Source organism: Cyclopterus lumpus, chromosome 15, assembly GCF_009769545.1.
Source record: "Cyclopterus lumpus isolate fCycLum1 chromosome 15, fCycLum1.pri, whole genome shotgun sequence".
NCBI classification, from domain to species: domain Eukaryota; kingdom Metazoa; phylum Chordata; class Actinopteri; order Perciformes; family Cyclopteridae; genus Cyclopterus; species Cyclopterus lumpus.
Window position 1 is genome coordinate 8,711,351 of NC_046980.1, and position 19,071 is coordinate 8,730,421.

At 42.6% G+C, this 19,071-nt stretch overlaps 1 protein-coding gene across 1 annotated transcript in view; it reads right to left on the reverse strand.

The window, feature by feature from the left end:
- Positions 1 to 17,291, reverse strand: part of LOC117743631 (ankyrin-3-like) — a 116,441-nt gene extending 99,150 nt beyond the window's left edge. The window contains 1 exon segment of the mRNA XM_034551274.1: positions 17,087 to 17,291. Coding sequence (XP_034407165.1) covers positions 17,087 to 17,155 — 69 coding nt within the window. The 5' untranslated portion in view covers positions 17,156 to 17,291.
- Between the last annotated feature and the right edge of the window lie 1,780 nt (positions 17,292 to 19,071).

Sequence of the window (19,071 nt, forward strand, 5' to 3'; positions counted from 1 at the left end):
AAGTGGCACATGGTTCTTAACTTGACCTCACCTCACTTATCCGCTGATCCAACTAGCAGATAAACAGGTTACCAGTGTAGTTGTACCACAGACCTGTTAGCCTAGCGTTAGCAACTGTGTGGGCAGTTGTACTGTAAGTAGGTCTTCCAACAGATAACTGAAAAAAAAACAAACATTCAAGTCCACGTGACTGTGCTTTTAAACTCACCCTTTCAACTCCTTGCATCTTCAGCTAATCCTGACTGTCTGACATTGTCTGCAAGTTCACCAGGTGCAAAAAGGGGAAGGGAATCGAAGGCCATGAATCGACTAAAGCCGGGACAGTGAGGGTGTGCCTGAAGCCCAGCCCAACCCAGTTCAGCTACAAGTGGCAGCAGGGGTTACAGGCAGTTAATCAGACAAGCGGTAATCTAATTAGGAGATCAACAAATCTGCTTCTCAGCGCTGAAAAGGAGGACACAACCCCACAGACAATAGAGCGGGTCAATGCCATTGTGTACGAGAACAACGGGAGGGACGGGAAAAAAGTGTTATTGGAATAATTCAGATCAAAATGAGGGTTGATTCTGCAGCAAGAGCACTAAGCTGTGCCTGCTGGTGGGAATGTCTACTGGAATAAATTGTGTTGGACTAATTGTGGTGACTCAAAGCAACACGTTTGTCTGAAAGTGACAAATTGTGACTGTGTTTCTTCGTGTGAGCTAAAGCATAATATTTGACATTTTGGATGTTGAAAAAATGTGAGTCATGGCACTGGATGTGGTCTGGATCTACGACAACTACCTGCTCTTTCTGATTAGCAATGTCAAGAAGTACCTTTGCAAAGCGCCTAGCTGTGGAGGACTAATACAAGGTGAGTCTTGGCGGCTGGCAGCACGTACGACAAAGCCAGTGACCACAGTAAGGCTTCACGATTTTCCACACCTCTTTTGGTCTCCATGGAAACAAAGACAAGTACGTTCACGCACACGGGAGCCACAAATAGACCATCACAGGGGAAGAGAAAAACATGTGTGCTGCTACTGGCACTTCACAGACTCCAGTCCAGATGTTTTCAAACCCCCTGGAATCAAAGTGTTGTTTATATGTTTCTTATTAAGAGAAGGACGTCTCAGTGCCCGCCTGTCTTTCAAGTTGCCTTCTACATAAGCGTACAGCCAGATAAAGAATATGTCAGACACAACTGTATCTGGCATATTTAACAACTTTAGAGCTGTGCTGCTAATCATTTTAATCCATTGTAAACCAACTCATATTATACATATTCTTGCCTGTCCAAGCTAATTTTGGCCTTGGCTGGGAAAAATAATTCTCGGCAGTTCCAAAATAGGATATAAACACAGTCTGGTGATGACAGTCCTTATAACTATTAAAGTTCCCATAAAGAAACTGTTATGCTTCCACAGAGAACATCTATAAACTGGTATAAACACACTAAGACATTGTTTGTTAAACTTAGCAGTCACAAAAGTGGGAAAGGGCTTTTGCTCATGCAAACAATGGCTGCTCTGCAACAACCAAGCGCTCCGACCCTGGCTTAAATGACAACGCATTAGATTAAAATGTTTGAAATGCAGTTTTTATCTATTTTTTGAGAACAAAGAGTTGGCCATACCGACAAAGTATCTTGTGCAAATGTAGCTCATTTGTTCAGTTCACTTTGGTTCATGCAGACATATGCTGTTGCAGATGCAGACAAATACACTGATGAATGTTTTGGGAAGGCAACAGATGATAAAGTGCCACTGGCAGACACAGACATAGGAGGTGAGCATCTGAGACGGGCACGGACAGAGAGAAGGAAGTCCATCCTCGTCAACATCAGGGAACACCATCGTCTCCGTCTGACCTGTATCACTGCTCATGCCATCTGCTGTACTTAACAACCATGCAATGCAACAGTAGAAACGGTAGAAATGCACATTTGCAAACAGAAATATATTTTCTCCACCATACACATAAAGTAACACACACACACACACACAACACACACACTCTGGGGGCCTTGTTAGACTGAGCTAGCAGGCAGGTTCCAGATGCCACATGCTGGGCTGAGTGGCTGCTGGCTGAGCCAAAAGAGGAAATGGACATTGGACTTTCACATACTTCCAGGACTGAACCGTGAAGCACATAGTGATGCCCAGACAAACAAAGAGCATGTCAACGGTGATCGCTCTGTTTTACATTCCTTCTCCAACCTCTTACTCTCTCTATGTGTCTTAGGTGTTTTGATGTTGAGAAAGCGCATCTGTGGAACTAGGCTTCTTAGTAAAAATATCCTCCTCCCTCCTTCAGGTTTTTACAGTTATTTTCCGTCACTCTGAGGCAGCTGCAAGAAAGCGAGGAGGCTGACAGTGAAGGAGGAAACTGAAGGGGGAAGAAAGAAGAATGAAGACAGTGAGAGCAAAAGAGAGGGAGAGTCGTGCAGAGGGAGGCAGCGAATGCGAGGAGAAAAGGAGGTCAGATAGTGGATAATGCTTTATAGCATTGAGAAAGAGTGTGAACCCCTGAAGGTGGAAGGTTTCACTTTGGTTTGAAAGGCAGAGGAAGATGGACGGAAGTATGGATGGATTAATAAACTGGTTTAAAAAAATGTGGTGCAGTATCATGAAGTCCAGGTGAATTGAAGGTTTCGTTGTCTAAAATAGATCCTTTTAAGCGTCTCCTAAAAAACATCAACAACATCACAAGAATATGCTGCTGTTGTGGCCATGGTGGAACAGACTGTCATCGTGAGTCTTTTCCTTGTGCAGAGAAACTGAAGCTCTCAAAAGTCAAAAGACAGAAGGAAAAAGAGGATGATAATTCTTCAATTTCCAATCTATTTCATTACATTTTCTGTCAGACAAACCAGTATCTGGTTGGGCCTTTTCAAACTAGCAGGATTTGTTTTCAATCTTTCTCCCTCTAGCACTCACACGCTCACTCTCTAATCATCTCTCTTAGAAACGTTGAGGTTGTGCGGTGCCTTGTTGAATGGCGCACTCCAATGCAGATTATCAGCTGCTTGACAGCTCCAATTAGGTGGTATTATAGAAAGAATAATAAGGTAAAGCCCCATTGTAGAACGTAGATGATTCCTCTTCTTCAATCTCGTCCCCGTTGACACCGTAGAATATCCCTTCACAACGTGGCGACACACTCCGCACGAGGCTAATATAACTACAAGTTTGATATTTCATCGAAAGAGAGCAACTCCCCCGCCTCGGCCTCAAATGCCTCGGCCTTTTCTTCCCCTTGTTTGCTATGATTTATCAAACCGTTAAACTCAGTGTAAACCCATTTAGGTACTGATTTCTAAAGTGGAGCAGAAGTCACGTTAACTTAATTTGCCTGTCTACCACACCGCCAGCCACATCCCTTCAGCTCTCAGAGCATTACTCCGTCTCAGGCCTATGTAGGGTCAATACTAATGCTGTCTTTATCCAATTCAAACTGTGACTATGCTGGTAAAGCAGACAATTAGCTGACAGTTTCGGTTAGGAAATCATATTTTCTCTGAAATGTATCAGAGGTTCAAGCACACACAAGAAGGCTGTTCTTACAATTACCCTTATCAGAAAACTATCTGGGTCTTGGTGTTATTGAATTAAATGTCAGATTAAGAATTAAATACCAACGTTGAATTAAATTCCAGCAGTGCAGCCTTGTAGCAGATGGTAATATGGAGGATGACATTTCTCGGAGATCACCTGATTGGATGATGTGTGGGTAATTAAAACATGCAGCTCGAAATGTCTTTCTGGACATGCTTCTTTGGGTATGTAACACATTTTTTACCATCTGGGCAACTGAAGTAGGGCACAAGGGGAACTCTGGAGACGCTTCAGTAGCCAGTTGCTCAACGAGATGCCTCAAACTTCATATCTTACATACAGGGATGACGGGTGTTACAACAATCCCACAGGTTCCCTGCATGTCCCACTCTATGAGAAGGGTCTCAAAGTGTTGGTTGCAATCTGTGTCAGACTGTACGATATTTAAGGCACATCAGTTGGTGCAATTAATGCCCATTGAATCATTTCACTATGTTGAAAGTGGAATGCAGATACAAGCAGAGTCATGTAATACATCTGTCACCCATGTTAAGACCAAGAGTCAAAAAGTCTGATTTCTTTTCAAGGACTGCTTAATGTTTTTGACTTGTATTATGTACTAAATATCATTATCTACAGCACATTATGTGTAAATGAAAGTGTCCTTAAGTAGGATATTTGGACAAAGAAGGCTAGGAAAGACACACCACAGAAATGTACACTCAAACAGAAGTAATATTAGAGACGCTAGAGAGATTTGTGTCTTTGCTAATACACTTTGTCTTTGGCTTAAAAAACTCTACTTGTGTTAACTTTACAGAAGACAAAATTAGATTGTTGCGCTTTGATTACTGATCCCTGATCAATAGACAATCATATGTTAAAAAGGAAGAGATCCTGGGTGTTAACTATTAGCGACTTATGCAGAGAAAAACATATCCTATCTCCGGCTTTCTATCTCTTTGTACTTTCTGTCTCTGCTGCTGTTTTACATGCCTCAAAGAAGCATGCACAGACTTACAGGCAGGCCATGACGAATAACATTATCAATCAGAGCTACAGTGAAACATAGGTCTTTCCAGAAGCGCTCAATCCCTCTCTGTCTTGGCCAGTGAGGAGGAGGTCTCCATTGTTTAATGTCACTGAGGAAGGAAATGATTTCTCTTTGTTCCCTCACAACTCCATTACTGTCTCTACGGGTGTGCAGCACTGTACTGAGCTGAAAAGACTATATCATTTTGTAATTTTGACTAAATCTTTGTCTTTTGGCACCGAGTTCATCTTCCCACTCGCTTTTATATAACACCCGCTGCCCTCTTCGATACAGAAGAGGGCAGCGGGTGTGTTTTTAGATGGGCATTTTATGTTTAACGTTCGAGGATTCAGGTGCATGTTCTGAAATACATTTCCCAAAAGCTCTGCCTACATACAGTACATCGGGTATTCCTTGGCCTCTATCGTCCTTCTTTTCTGTTGTTCATGCAGGTAATATTCAGTCCCGGGGATGTCCACATTGTTAAATCCCCCCCCCCCCGTGTACTTAATAAGCGGTTGACTTCAGCTGTGCTGGGTAATGGATGATAGATACCGTACACCCCAGCTCGTTCACTTCGCTGGGCTGCTGCCAATCGGCTCGTAGCTCCTTCACTTCGAGTTAAACACTCAACAAAGTCACGACTGTTTGCTGTGCTGGCTCCTCATTGGTGGAACGAGCTCCCCATTGACATCAGGACAGCAGAAAGTCTCTACATCTTCCGTCGCAAACTAAAAACACATCTTTTTCGACTATACCTTGAATAGGGAAGGTAGCGCCTTAGTAGCACTTTAGTAGCACTTAAATGGCTCTTACTGATAGCACTTTGTAGTTTAACACTTTAGTAGCAGTTAAATGGCTCTTACTGATGGCACTTTGTAGTTTAACGTTATTGAAGAAATTGTACTTGCTTGATTCTTGTTGTTCTGAGTTTGGACTCATGGTTTAATGCACTTATTGTAAGTCGCTTTGGATAAAAGCGTCAGCTAAATGACATGTAATGTAATGTAATAGATGAAGCAATCATAAAGAGTCCCCAGCTGGTAAATCACGACTTTGCTTATTCTCTATGGGTACACTAGGCCATCTGGGATGAGCTAGAACCATGAAAGCATACTGGTCCATGCTGGGCTAGACAGCAAGGAGATCTCGGCCGTGATTTATTCATGACACATGTGGGTGAAGACTCAACCTCCCCCTCTCCCCAGCTCCCTCCGAGACACCATCACATCATCTTCACATCCTCGCTGCTTTATCCCACCATACTGCCCACATGCCCCCCTCCCTGCCTTCATTTTCTACCTACTCATATTAATCACATCAAATCACCCAGAGTAATTCATATTCACTCCATGCTGCACATACTGAATGTGCATGAAGACATTTTAACTGCATGATGAGGTAATGTTAGATTTTAAAAGTAGATGTATTTTAATTAATTAATTCAAAACTGAATTTGTAAGGTGCAATGTCATGCTCAATGATATAACTGTTAGAGAGTTAATAGACGAAAAGATAACAAGACCACGTCTCTACGCTGTGAGTATGAAGCTACCACCAGCAGTCGGCTAACTTAGCTTAGCATTAAGACTAGAAACAGGTAGTACAATCTGCTAACAACCACAACAAAGCATTCTAGTTCACAGTCTGTATCTCACTGGTTTTGTATCTACAAAATACAATGACACAAACAATAAGTAAAGTAAAGATAAGTATAGTGCTTTAAAAACGTTTTCTTGGCCGGGATTAATAACTTCCTACAGTCTTTATGCTAAACTAGCAAAAAGGTACAAGTGTTATAGTGGTATCAATCTTCTCAAACTGACACACCAGCCTTCTGCAGATCATGTGTTGTATTCATATCTTTTCATCTTCATGACACCAAATGTATTATTTATGTACTAACTTGTTTTGTCACAAAAGAAGAAGAATTAAATTATTCAAACTTACATTTTGTCGATGTTACCGAAATGTTACATACCAGGGGAGCATACTGTTATAACTGAATTTACCCCAAATACCATTCAATACAGAATTTGCTTTCCAGTACACAAAAGCATAAGTGAACCTAGATCATTATTGAACCACAGCAGTGCTTGCATTCGGACTCTAAATATTTTGGTAACCGCTTTTCTTTGGGCCCTCTGCCATCTACAGTAGTCAGATTGAATATATATTTAAAAAAATATATCTATATACTGTGAAAATTACCATGTGAAAATCACCATGCTGTCCCTGCACAACTCCCACATGCCTTATCTAAGTCTCGGGCATTGCTTTTTTCACACTTCAGCTTATTGCAAGCTCAGTAAACACTGTTCAGACAGTGTGAGCGTGTGAGCGTGTGTGTGTGAGTGTGTGGCCAGAAGGCATTCTGCACTAGGGCCATGATCAATGATCAATTTAAAAATCCATAATTCCCACTTAGTTTCAGGTAACCACCCCTCTACTAAAGAGATGCTTTTCAATGCAGAAAACAACAGTTTTCAAATAGAAACACGTCACAGTCATGTAGTTTTAATGGAGAGATCTTTGCAGAAACCCTGATATGATTGTCAACCTTCACAGACAAAGTTGAGCACTCCCACGTAGCAGCTGTGATTTGAAGCCAACTTCCTGTCACGGTTCTCAACACAGCTACTCAGGAATTACTCGTTGTTGGTTAGCAGGAAGCATTTATCACCTCCAATCAAAACACATCTAATGCTCATGCTGTAACAAAGACAACATCTTTATTCCATGTCCGATGTCAATGAGAAATGAATAAGTGATGGCTTGGGACATCCCCAACTGTACTCTGGAATCTGAAACACAATAGTGAAAGCTCAATGGCCCAATGGCACGCAGCATTTTCATTTAATGGGCCATTAGATGACTGGTGTTTGGACGTTGGACGTACAGCAATAACATCTTGCGATGGGTGTTGCTGAGCGAAGCAAGTGAGGGAGCACATATAACCAATACTCAATAAAGTCAACGATGTGGGGAATGGATGGTGTGTTGGAGAGAGAAGAGGGTGAGGTAAGAGTTTTCAACATGGTAGCAAAGATTGACATTTTCTGATCAGTAATAATTCAAGTTTGCTGGACAGGGGGGAGCATGGCATATCATCAAATCAAACCCACATTGGTCTGTCTGCAATATAAATTGAGTTATCAATATCAATATCCATATCAAGCAAGTCCCATCAGTCTGGCTCCTCTGCTCTGTAGCTGTGAGAGTAAAAGGAGACATGAAGGGAGACATGAAGGCAGAGAGTGTTACAGAAGAGATGAGGTGAACATTTTTGTTCTTACACTGAAACCTGACAAATGTCACAGTTTCACTACAGCAGCAAGGAGATGGTTCCTTGAGTTGTACAATAATATGATAGTGGAAACTGTACCGGTACTATCGCTGTCACTGAAGCCCCTGGGAATGTGGATATCATGCCTTTCGGGGTCTATTTTAGGTGTGCACACATGTGAGCATTCACTTGCATCTGTTCTTATACTCATCCACCTCTCCATCAAGTCGTCTCCTCCCACTTTTTTGCTTTGCTTCACTTCTCGAAAATCCCCTGTGGTTCCACCTGTCTTGAATTTCTACACTGCTCTCTTGCAAAGATGCGATTCTCCTCGTCTATCATCATCATCCTCTGCCTTGCCTCTCCTTACCCATACTCATCCCTTTCAACCCCTCCTTCCCCAAATCTACTGTACCATCTGGCTCAGGTGATGTTGCCTTGGGGCTCACATTACGCTGCTGTCAAACCTGAACTGAAGTCTAAAAAGGGGAGCTTTTAACATGGTTCCTCCCAGTCGGCATCGCGCCCTCCACCCCCGCACTCCTTCCCTGTGCTGTTTCAAGAGCCCCACTGATGGGGTTGGGCATTGTAGAAAGCTTTCAGACCGCTTGGGAAAAAGCATTAAAAAAATGAATAAGGGAAGGGAAACATCGTGGAACCCCTGCTGACAGAAATCCCACCGTTGATGAAAAGTTTGATTTTGTCCACTTAATGTTTATTTATATCAGTAAAGTTATCAGATACATCAGATTGAATTAGCTTCCCTGCAATTTCCATGTTTACCATATTGGCTTGTATAGTTATATACTGCATTATTATATTGTTTATATATTCAGGTAATCACAGACAATGGTCTTGGTTTAATATTGAAAAAATCAACAGTGACACATGATCGAACAGAATCAAGACCTGTCCTTAGTCTTAACCAAAGTGCTTTGTTTGACCTAAACCCAACCAAATGTGTGACTCAGGATGTGAACCCTGTCTCCCATGTTTTATATAACCCACTATCCATCCAGACCACCGCGGTTTGGCTTCTATGAAAATGTTCCAACAAACATAATCCAGGCAGCAAGTACGTGTCTGTCAAAATGTAACCGGTAAAGTGTGTAAACGTAAGAGCCAGACACTAACACTAGACTATGAAAATCTGGGTGGAGCACGTCTCCAAGATGTCTCCCTCACCTGGTTTTCCGGCAACAGTTTGGCAAGAAAAGTGCTAAATTGGCAATCTGCTCTACATTTCGAAACACAGCCTCAGCTCTGTGGCGATCTATCAGACAATTTGAATTTCAGAGGAAGCCAGATCCCGCTGTTAAGTGCATCGTCAAGCTGAGAGCCAGCAGAAGGGTCTAAACACACGGCCTTTTGGGGAGAGACGGCAGCTACTTCCTCTGCCTGTGATGACACAGTTCATCTTTCATTTAGTTTGCCTATTTTATTCACCAGCAAGCTTTCATTCTTCCTTCCATGGAGGAAGCAGGGCTGAGCCATCCGGCTTGGCTCCACTGTGGACGTATCCCCACAATACATCATCTGAATCCTATAAACAGCACCTGAGAACAAAAGGCACTGTGACGGATGCAGGCAGCACTTTTCAATTAATTAAACTGTAATTTAAGTTCTTTTAATTACAAACGACGTTGGGTTTTCTGTCCCTGGCACCATTCAGGCCCTGAAAGAGCCACTGCTCTGAAATCTGAAACTGAAATCTAGACCGTTTCACCCACTACAGCGTGCTGTACGCATTTATTGTGTTAAACACAATCAGCCAGCACATCAAATACGACAAACAGGAATTTACATCACGTGACATGATGTCTTTTGCCTGATGCTTTACTGTGGGAATTAGTGTGGGAATAGTGTGATCTTTGTCATTGCTCACACAATAGCTATAGTGTTATAGTTATGACCTGAGCCTTATTAGCGCCTCATACATTCATTTCTGCTGTACTAATTTTGCAGGGAGAACAATTAACAACCAGTGCATCTGTGACTCATGTTAATTTAGTATGGACTAAAAATAAACCAGCGATCTTTAACTGTTTGCATACAGTGTTTCTTTGTCAGTTTTCATACTTAAATTTAAGCCGTAGTAAAACCACCAATGTTGTATAATTATGAAATCAGGTGAGACAATGCTGCGGTCACAACAAGGTCGGCAGACAACACAGTGAGCATAAACCACTGTTATTGCTTTTGGTACAGAACAAAAGCTTTTGATATCCTGCTCTGTTGCGTTTAACAGTTGCCATGGCGACACCGAGCCAGGAGAGGCTTAAGGAGGATCCCAAACTCGATAAAAGGGGTTTCTAAATCCGACAGTGGAACACTTAATTTCTTTTTTTCTCGCTTGTTTTCCATTACTGACTGAGTCTTTTGATGAAGAGAGGAAAAAGAGTAGGAGAGGAATGGAAAGAGCACAACGGAGCGAGACGTGAAGAGCCTTCCGGACGGAGCGGTGGGAAACGGAAGAGGCTGCGGGGTTCAGGCAGCAGCGACTGCCAGCAGAGAAAAATACCACAAGTGTGGATATGAAGGCAGACATTATTACACTGCAGACGTCACAAAGCAACCGCAGTCCGGGTCACCAAGCAGCCGGGGTTTCAAATCTTGGGCCTCTTTGCATTCAAATTTTGGGGTGAATCAGCTATTTTATTTATATGAAATGGCTGTTTTTGGTTGTTGTTTTTTTGCTGTATTTTGATTAAAAGAACACCCACAACATTATTCAGCAAACCGGAAATTTAGAGTGGGAAAAATAAAAGAAGAAAAAAATTAATTCGGAGCCGAGGGAGGGTTGTTATATTCCAAGAATAAACTCAGAATTTCCAAGATTAAAGTCATATATTTATTTATGTTCCGTCTTGGAATACCCTCTCCCCGTTTATTACCTTTTTTTTGCCTACAATGGCCTGAATACGACAGGACTATTTCTCAGACTGAGGCCTGACCTTGTCTTAATTATAAAAGAGGTTTTGACATGTGTTTAATAGACAGAAGCATTCGCATACCAGATACCAGCCCAACACTGGCTCTGGCTGTTGCTTCCATGAGAGACTCAATTAAAATTGCGCTGAACTCTCACTGGTATTGATTCATTCTCACCGACAGAACATAAAGAAACTCACCAAGGCATTTCTTCAAATTGCTTGCTTTTGTTGATGGAGCAACAGCCTTGTTAGTTGGCCATGGCTGTTTGACTGTACTGTATGATTGTATTCATACCGACGCCTGCTCGAGTATATAGACGCATGTCTTTGTCTGACAACAAAAGCTGCTTAGGTTTGTTTCCAAAAAGCTGACTTGTAATTAAACCAGCGAGCAATTAGTCAAGTCAGACAAATCACTGGTCAGTAAACAAGGTAACCAGTCATTCATGCAGGATTTATGAAGGCCGGATTATGCCTGAAAGGTTTGTACAACTTGTCGTCAAAACAGTTTAAAGCTGCTCCAAAGGTGGAAGGTGGAGTGAAAAGCTGGCGGTCAAAGAGAGGGCTGAAACGCCATAAACATTTGAATATGAGGATAATGCTGCACGTGTTCAGTCTCTCCTCAAAGCTATTCAAACATAATGTTGGTACACACAAAATGTGGTGAGACATTCAAACCCTTTCTAACTTTCTCACCTCAACACAGTTGGCCAACCGATGCATAGATTCATTTCAGATTTTTTTTTAAGGAAAGCCTTAACCGATTCCGACATTGGAGGGGTTTCCCAAGTTATCTGACCATCCGAGCAGCACCCCTGATGAAGCACACTGGCCCCGCACTCCTCCCCTACGGCCGTTTGGGAGGGAGAACTTCAGAATGACAGAGAAAGAAACACCCCTCCTTCACACTTCCCTCTCCCCTTCCTTTCCATCTACTCCTCTGTCACTCTTAAGCTCACACCTCGCTCGCACTTCGGCCTTTTCAGCCCTCTCTATTTCACCTCCTTCGCTACCGTCCATATTCCTCTGCCCTGGCTCCTTGTCTTCTTTTTCCACCTCATCCCTTTTTTCTCTCCCTCACTCCCTCCCTCCCTCAGTGGAAAGGGAGGAGCAGAGACAGTTCATCTGAGAGTGATGGAGCTCTGACAGGCTGATCCCTCTGCCCTCTCCCTAGGGCGTGCAGCTGTGCCCAGGCTCTGCGACGCCTACCTCCCAAACACACATCCACACAGAAACGGCAGAAATACACCCACCTACACACATGCGTGCATACATTTATAGAGGTTTCCGAGGGAGCACACATGTGCACTTACTCACACCTCCACACTCTGATACAGCACGTGTGCGGCTTTATATAAGGCATCACTTTTCTATGCTGCAACCAGGATACACTGCAGAAAGAAAGAATGTCAAGGAGGTGATGTGATGAGGAATCACAGGTTACAGGATTTTATTTGGGCCCGAAACCAACATCAATATTCAAGTTCAATAGAATGTTCTGGTGTTTTATGTGTGTGTGCGAGTGCAACAATGTGTGAAAGAAGCTTGGCATGATCCCCAAAACAAGGGAAATATAAATTTGACCAGGTTTCAATCTTGTGAGGTCATCACACTTTTGCCAAAAATTCAACACTTTATTGACGCACATATTGTGGCCAGTATTAACAAAGATATTAAGCGCTTGTTCTGCAACTAATGCTTATTTTCAGCATTATTAATCTGCCGAATATCCTCCTGACTATTCAGAAAAGGAATGTAAATAATGTCCATCACGTTTCCAAGGTCCAAGGTGACATATTTAAATTATCATATAATATCTTATTTTGTCTGACCAAAATAACCAAAAAGATATTCAGTTCACGATTATATAAAACAGAGAAAAGCAGCCAATCCTCACAATGGTGAAGCTGAAACTGGGGAATCTTTGGGATTTTTGCTTGAAAACGACAAACGATTAATGAGTCATCAAAATATTTGTGGATTCTTTTTTCTTTTGATAAGCAGCTAATCGATTAAATAGTTTCAGCTCTTTTAGCAGCACACTTTATTTACTGTATTTACCCCTTAAGCACACACATTTGCTCCACGGACTCTCTGCCCAAACAGCCCATGAAGTATTACCTACCCCTCTTAAGGATTTGATCTGTGCCAAGTCCATTAGCCTAATCTGGAAAAACAAAAGCAGCACTTAGTTTGCTTAGTGTCTCTCTCTCTCTCTCTCTCTACACACACAGACACACACATGCAAACACACACTTCACATCTTCCATCAGCACGTCCACCAGTGCCCCGCTGTTATCTGGGGATGTGATGTGCCATTTCTCTTTGAAGGCCCCGTCACAGAACGACTTATTTCCCCAGTCCTCCAGACGCGCAGGGTTTTTCCATCCAAGACAAAAAGCAGAGCTGCCCGAGTCCGGCTGCCTGGCTGTCTCATTAGGAACAAGACAACAGAGGCAACACGAGAGACACGTGTATACACTCCAATGAAAAGTGCAAGGATGAGGGAAATGAGCTGAAGTCATCTGTCCTTTTGTGTTTGTATTTGTTTGTCTGTGCTGCTGATGCATCCGTAGTGCCATAACACATTTACCAGTAAATGTTCAGTTGGCGAGAAGCTGCCTTATAAACGTCACTTATAGCAAATATAGAGCAACAAGTAAATGACCTCTCCATGTCACTTTTAGCTGTAAGTGTGAAATATACTGTGAGGAGTGGCAGCAAAATATACCGACTGGAGAAATATGATGAGCAGCAGTGGCTTGTTTGTGACAGATTTTCAATGTTTCAGTGATACCACATTTCTCAACTGTCTCCCTACATCCGTATGTTTGACAAAAACACAAAAACAGTGAATACATACAGCACATCTTGCAGTTGAGGGAAGCTTGACAGAAACCTGGAAAAACGGTGGCGTTTCTAAAGCACTAGTTGGTAAGCATCTCTTATATAACGATGTGTTTACTTTGCTGAGATGCATTCGGAAAAGGCATTGATGTGGACAAACTGTACAGTGATCCTGAGCTCTACTTTCTCTGTCCGTCATCTAAGTTTTAATTTAAATTTAATTCACAAACTCACACCAGATGCACAATAATAACCATCTTATTCTCAGTTTGCGTGCTCTTCATTGGATATCATGTATATAAACATATGGAGCAAATATGTAAGTCTCTGATAATATAAGCATTTTCGTCTTAGTTATAGTTATTAGGATTCTGGAAGTGAGCTACTTCTATATAAAGTCCCCAGGGGTCATTTATCTTGCAGCCACATTTCTCTCCCTCATTTTGTTCTCCTTTTGTACAGAGAAAACGGTTCCATGTCCAATTTAACTTCACTAAAACCCAACAGAGCACAACTAACCAGATGTCCGGAGACAAGAGTTGTACTTCATGCTCGGACAAACCCACACACACACACGCACACACACAAATATTCGATAAAAGGGTTTTGCTTGACCCAACAAAAGCTTGTGTGGTGGGAATATATGCAACCAAATCCTGTTAATACTCAGTTAGTGTGAGTGTGTGTGTGTGTGTGTGTGTGTGTGTGTGTGTGTGTGTGTGTGTGTGTGTGTGTGTGTGTGTGTGTGTGTGTGTGTGTGTGTGCGTGTGTGTTATGCAATCCTCATTATCTCTATCACTGCATCACATTCTTATCATTAAGCCTCTCCGAGATCATAGAGCATTTGGAGAAACATTAAAGTGCTACACAAACTCACTATCAAACACTCACAAATGACACACACTAAACATAAACAGACGCACGCACACGCACACACACACACGCACACACACACTGAAAGGCAGACACAGTTTGGTGTTTGGGGATGATTTACGACCCGCGTAATAATCACGATAAGTCTGGGACCTTCAGTCAAAAATATGTTTGATTGTATCCTTGAGCTTCACCCATCACAGCAGCTGCCTCATGAAAAATATATTTCTGTTCTGGCCACCAAGTTCACCAGTCCACCCCCTCCTCTCCCTCTCTCTCTCTCTCTCTCCCTCCCTCGACATCTTTCGCTCAGAGCACAAACTAGTTGCCATAGCTACAATCATTAACACATCTGGCATAGTTATCTGGCATGCACATGCGCACTGGGTGAAGCGCAGACACACATGGATGTAGGTGTGTGCATGTACACACAACAAACAAACAACATGCATATGTTTAGATGCATTAATATGCATCGTTTCGCTGCATTGTTCTCAGTTAAAAGGCTGAAGTCTGGAGCTTGTGTAGAAGAGATAGCGAGCCGAGACTTGTTGGGGAAAATATATGAACGGAGAACTTTTAGTCCGTGTGATAATCCCATTAGTGAATTTAACCAAACCTCCTTTATCTTAATCTGTTGGGAAATGGAGTTGGTGTTGAGAAGAATTTAGTATTCATAATTTGAGGACGTTCCAAACTGATATTTAACGTTCTGCCTTAAAACATTATTCGTACTCCTTTGTCTCCGTGTGATGAAGAGCAGCATGATCAATAATAGCTTTCGGAGGCTCATAAGGATATCGACACTGGAGAGTTTATAAATCTGAGATTTGATATCATTGTTTAAATACATTTTTTTTTTTACATTTAAATATAAATCACTGTCAAATATAAACATAAGCACGATACTGTTTATACAGTCATATCCACCTACTTCGTGTAATATAAAGCAATCTGTTACATAAATCATGCCATATTTATACAAACACCCTTTGCACTCGCACCATTGCACTATAGTCAGACTGTCTACAAATTATATTGTACTTTTTAAATATATATTCATATCTGCACATAGTAGTTAAATGTCAATATTTTACATTTGCTCAGCTTTGCTGCTCTTGTTTTAGCAGTTTGACTATTTCTGTGTGAGAACAGGAACAAAACTCAATAAAAGTCTTGTATGACATATTCCAATAAAGTCTTCATTTTCAACCGCCCCTACATCACCAACTTTAAGTCAACATTTCATAACGGAAGTCAACACTTAATCTCGCGTCTTGCCGTCAGTGAGGAACCAGGCTGACAGCTTCACCACTGAGGGTGGCACATATCACAGCAGCTGTAAATTATTTAATGTGAAACACTGAATATTTTTACTCCTCAATAACAGATGCACTTAGCATTGTTAAACGTACATTGGCTATCTGCTGTAACTGGGCTTCTCTGCTTTGGTCTTTCCCTGTTCAGCAAATCCCTCATCTCAAGGGCCACCTCGAATGCAGCTTTAACCCTATCCGAGTTCAAATGCTCTCGAAGATTCTCGGTGTGCGTGTAAACAGGTGTATTTTGTGACACTGTGTATGATCAGTGGCTTTCGGCACACAAACACATTTATCAAAGGCTACGTCCGCACTGACATGACAGCATGGGAGGCACATGAGCAGACGTGATTTAGTTATGCTTCTACCACGAATTCCTATGCCAAAAGCGTTCAAACTGTGAACCACAACCAATAAGTACACACATGTGAGCACAAGCACACGCACACACATTCCACTCCATAAGTCAAAACATGTTTCTGTGGGTCCAAACACCTTTGAAAGCCATAATAACAACTGCTGAGGAAAACAAGACAGCTATGCATACAATGTGGGTGTCTCAGATACAAACACACGCACACGGAAGCACATACACACACACACACGCACACACACATAAGGCTGTGGAGGAGTTTAACAGCACAACAGATACCTGTGTGACGCAAGCATTCCCCCCACCCTAACCCTGAGGACATCCCCTTGCCTTCCATTATGCTCTCTTTCCACTTTACATACCACTGCTCCCAGAGTAAAACAGAGTAAAACAACAAACCAGACCGACCAGTCGATGTGTCAGAATTATTATAATAACTGGCGGCTCTTCAATGGGCTTCGGTAGATTTCCAGGTGAGGCTAAACAAACATTTCTTTCTCATGTCAGAGCCACATGCACAGACAAATGTAAAAACACTCAAATTCACACAAATACAGGGTGTACAGGCTGTACTTTAAATAAATTGTCTCTTGAATAACACAAACCACCCTCGATCTTACACATCTGAGATGTGCTGAGAAATCAAGACTTGATTATATTGAATGATCAAACAAAATAAATCTGTTAAAAAACAGTGACAACATGGTCAAACACGCCTTCAGTCACTTTACAATGGGTTCATCAACCTCACCCATTAACCTCACCTCACAACCAACAACCTCATACTTCCCATACAAACGCATAACACATATATGTTGCTGATCTTAAGCAACAACTGAGCAAAGGGAAGCACATCAAGACAAAGAGAGCTCTTCCTCTCTCGTACCTTTTTGCCTTTCTTCTTGCGATGTGCTGCTTTTCCGCCGCCTGCTTTCTCCTTAGCCTCCTCACTCATGTTCAGAGATCTCCCCCTGTTCCTCTCCTCACTTTCTTTTTAATCCAGCATGTAGGAGCTTGTGGAGTGGAGCGGCAAGCAGCTGCTGTCTTCACTGGCGAAACGTTGCCACAGAAATGTCCATCTAGAAGTAGTGAAGGAAGGATTGTTCCATGCAGAGTGGGAGTGTGCGTGAAGAGAGGAGAGACTGGGAGGACTATGCTGATGCTCTCTGCCTCCTCCTCTTCCTCCTCTCCTCTTCCTCTCAACGTTCACAGACACACACACACTCGCAAACACACTTGCAAGCACGCTCGTCGAGGTCCACTCCCACTTGCTGCCTTTGCCGTGCGCAATTGGCGACTCTCTCCAGCGCACTCAGAGGCAGGGTGTGGAGGCAGGAAGAGAGTAGAGAGATAGAGGATAGGGAGAAGGATGAGGAGGTGGAGGGTGTTGATGTGTATGATGATGAAAGAAAGAAAAAATGTGTTCCTGGATGTTGTGCTGCCTACCTGGGCGTGAAGACTGGAGACACTCTTCCAAAAGAGATGAAAGACACAAGAAAAATGGGATGAGAGACACAAAAAAAGAGAGACAGAGTGAGAAAGGACAGAAAGAAAGAAAATGAAGGGAAAGAGTGTGAAATGTTGTTACTGGTGTTAGTGAAAGAGAGAACAGCGTTAGGCTGAGACAGAAGAGGGGGGCGTGATCAACACAGTCTCTTCACTCTGCCGGCTGGACGATTTCTGCTGTTGCTCCCTGCTCAGACGTTGTGATATGAAATGAGACTCTCCAGTAGAGCGACATAGAGAGAGGGAGGAAAAGAGAGAGAGAGAGAGAGAGGGAGGGAGAGAGAGAGAGAGAGGATCATTAACACGATGCATCAGGTCCTTCCAGAAAAGGAAGTCTCCCCACTAGCCTCTGCCAGCAAGATCAGCTTACTGGAAACTGGAACAGAACTGAACTCGGCACTGGCTGACTGGTGGATTGAGGTGTGTGTGTGTGTGTGTGTGTGTGTGTGTGTGTGTGTGTGTGTGTGTGTGTGTGTGTGTGTGTGTGTGTGTGTGTGTGTGTGTGTGTGCGTGACAGACAGACAAATGGGTGAAGAAAAAAAGGAGACGCGTACCCAAAGGTTGATAATATCCAAACAATATCCAATCAACAGACAGAGAGAGACTCCAAAAAGACAGAAAGACCACGCCTTCCCAGATTCAACAAGCTATAGCTCTCCACCAATGAAACATCTCGCTAATCAGGCATGAGGAGAGCGAGTGGATCAGAGAGAAGGGGAGAAAATGGGAACAAAAATCCCTGGGTGACACAGAGGGAGAGATCGGAAGGAGGGGTGAGAAACCGACAGGAGAGAGAAAATGACAGCGGGAGATGGGGAGGAGTGAGGTAGGGAGGGCGAGAAAACAATATGATATCAGTGAAACAGACAAACCGGGAAGGCATGGAGAGGATGAAAGAACAAATGAGGAGCAGACAGAGGCAGAGAGTGGTAGAGCTTGTTGTGATTTCCCTCTAAACAACAGGTTCTTTATTCTGGGGGGCGTATTGCTGTTCACCATCCCTCCCTCCGTCCTGCTCCTGACCAGCTGTATGCATCCCCACAATGCTGTTTGGTGTCAATTAGTCCTTGGCCTCAAAACGGAGAGACAAAGTCTTTAGAAAACATATTTCCAATGGAAATGAACAAGTGGACACAAACAGATGCAAAGATGCATCAACTTGAAAATGTTCCAACAAAAAGGTGCAAAATCCAAAAATCAGAGCATATCTAAGGCGTCATCACAGATCTCAACGTGGTGACAGATGAGAAAGAAACAGAGAAACAAGGATTACACACACAGGATGAGAGCAACTTCATTCTCTGCTCAGGAAGACTTTACTCCACTATATGTTTACATATAAACTAATTGTTTGCTTCTAATTTG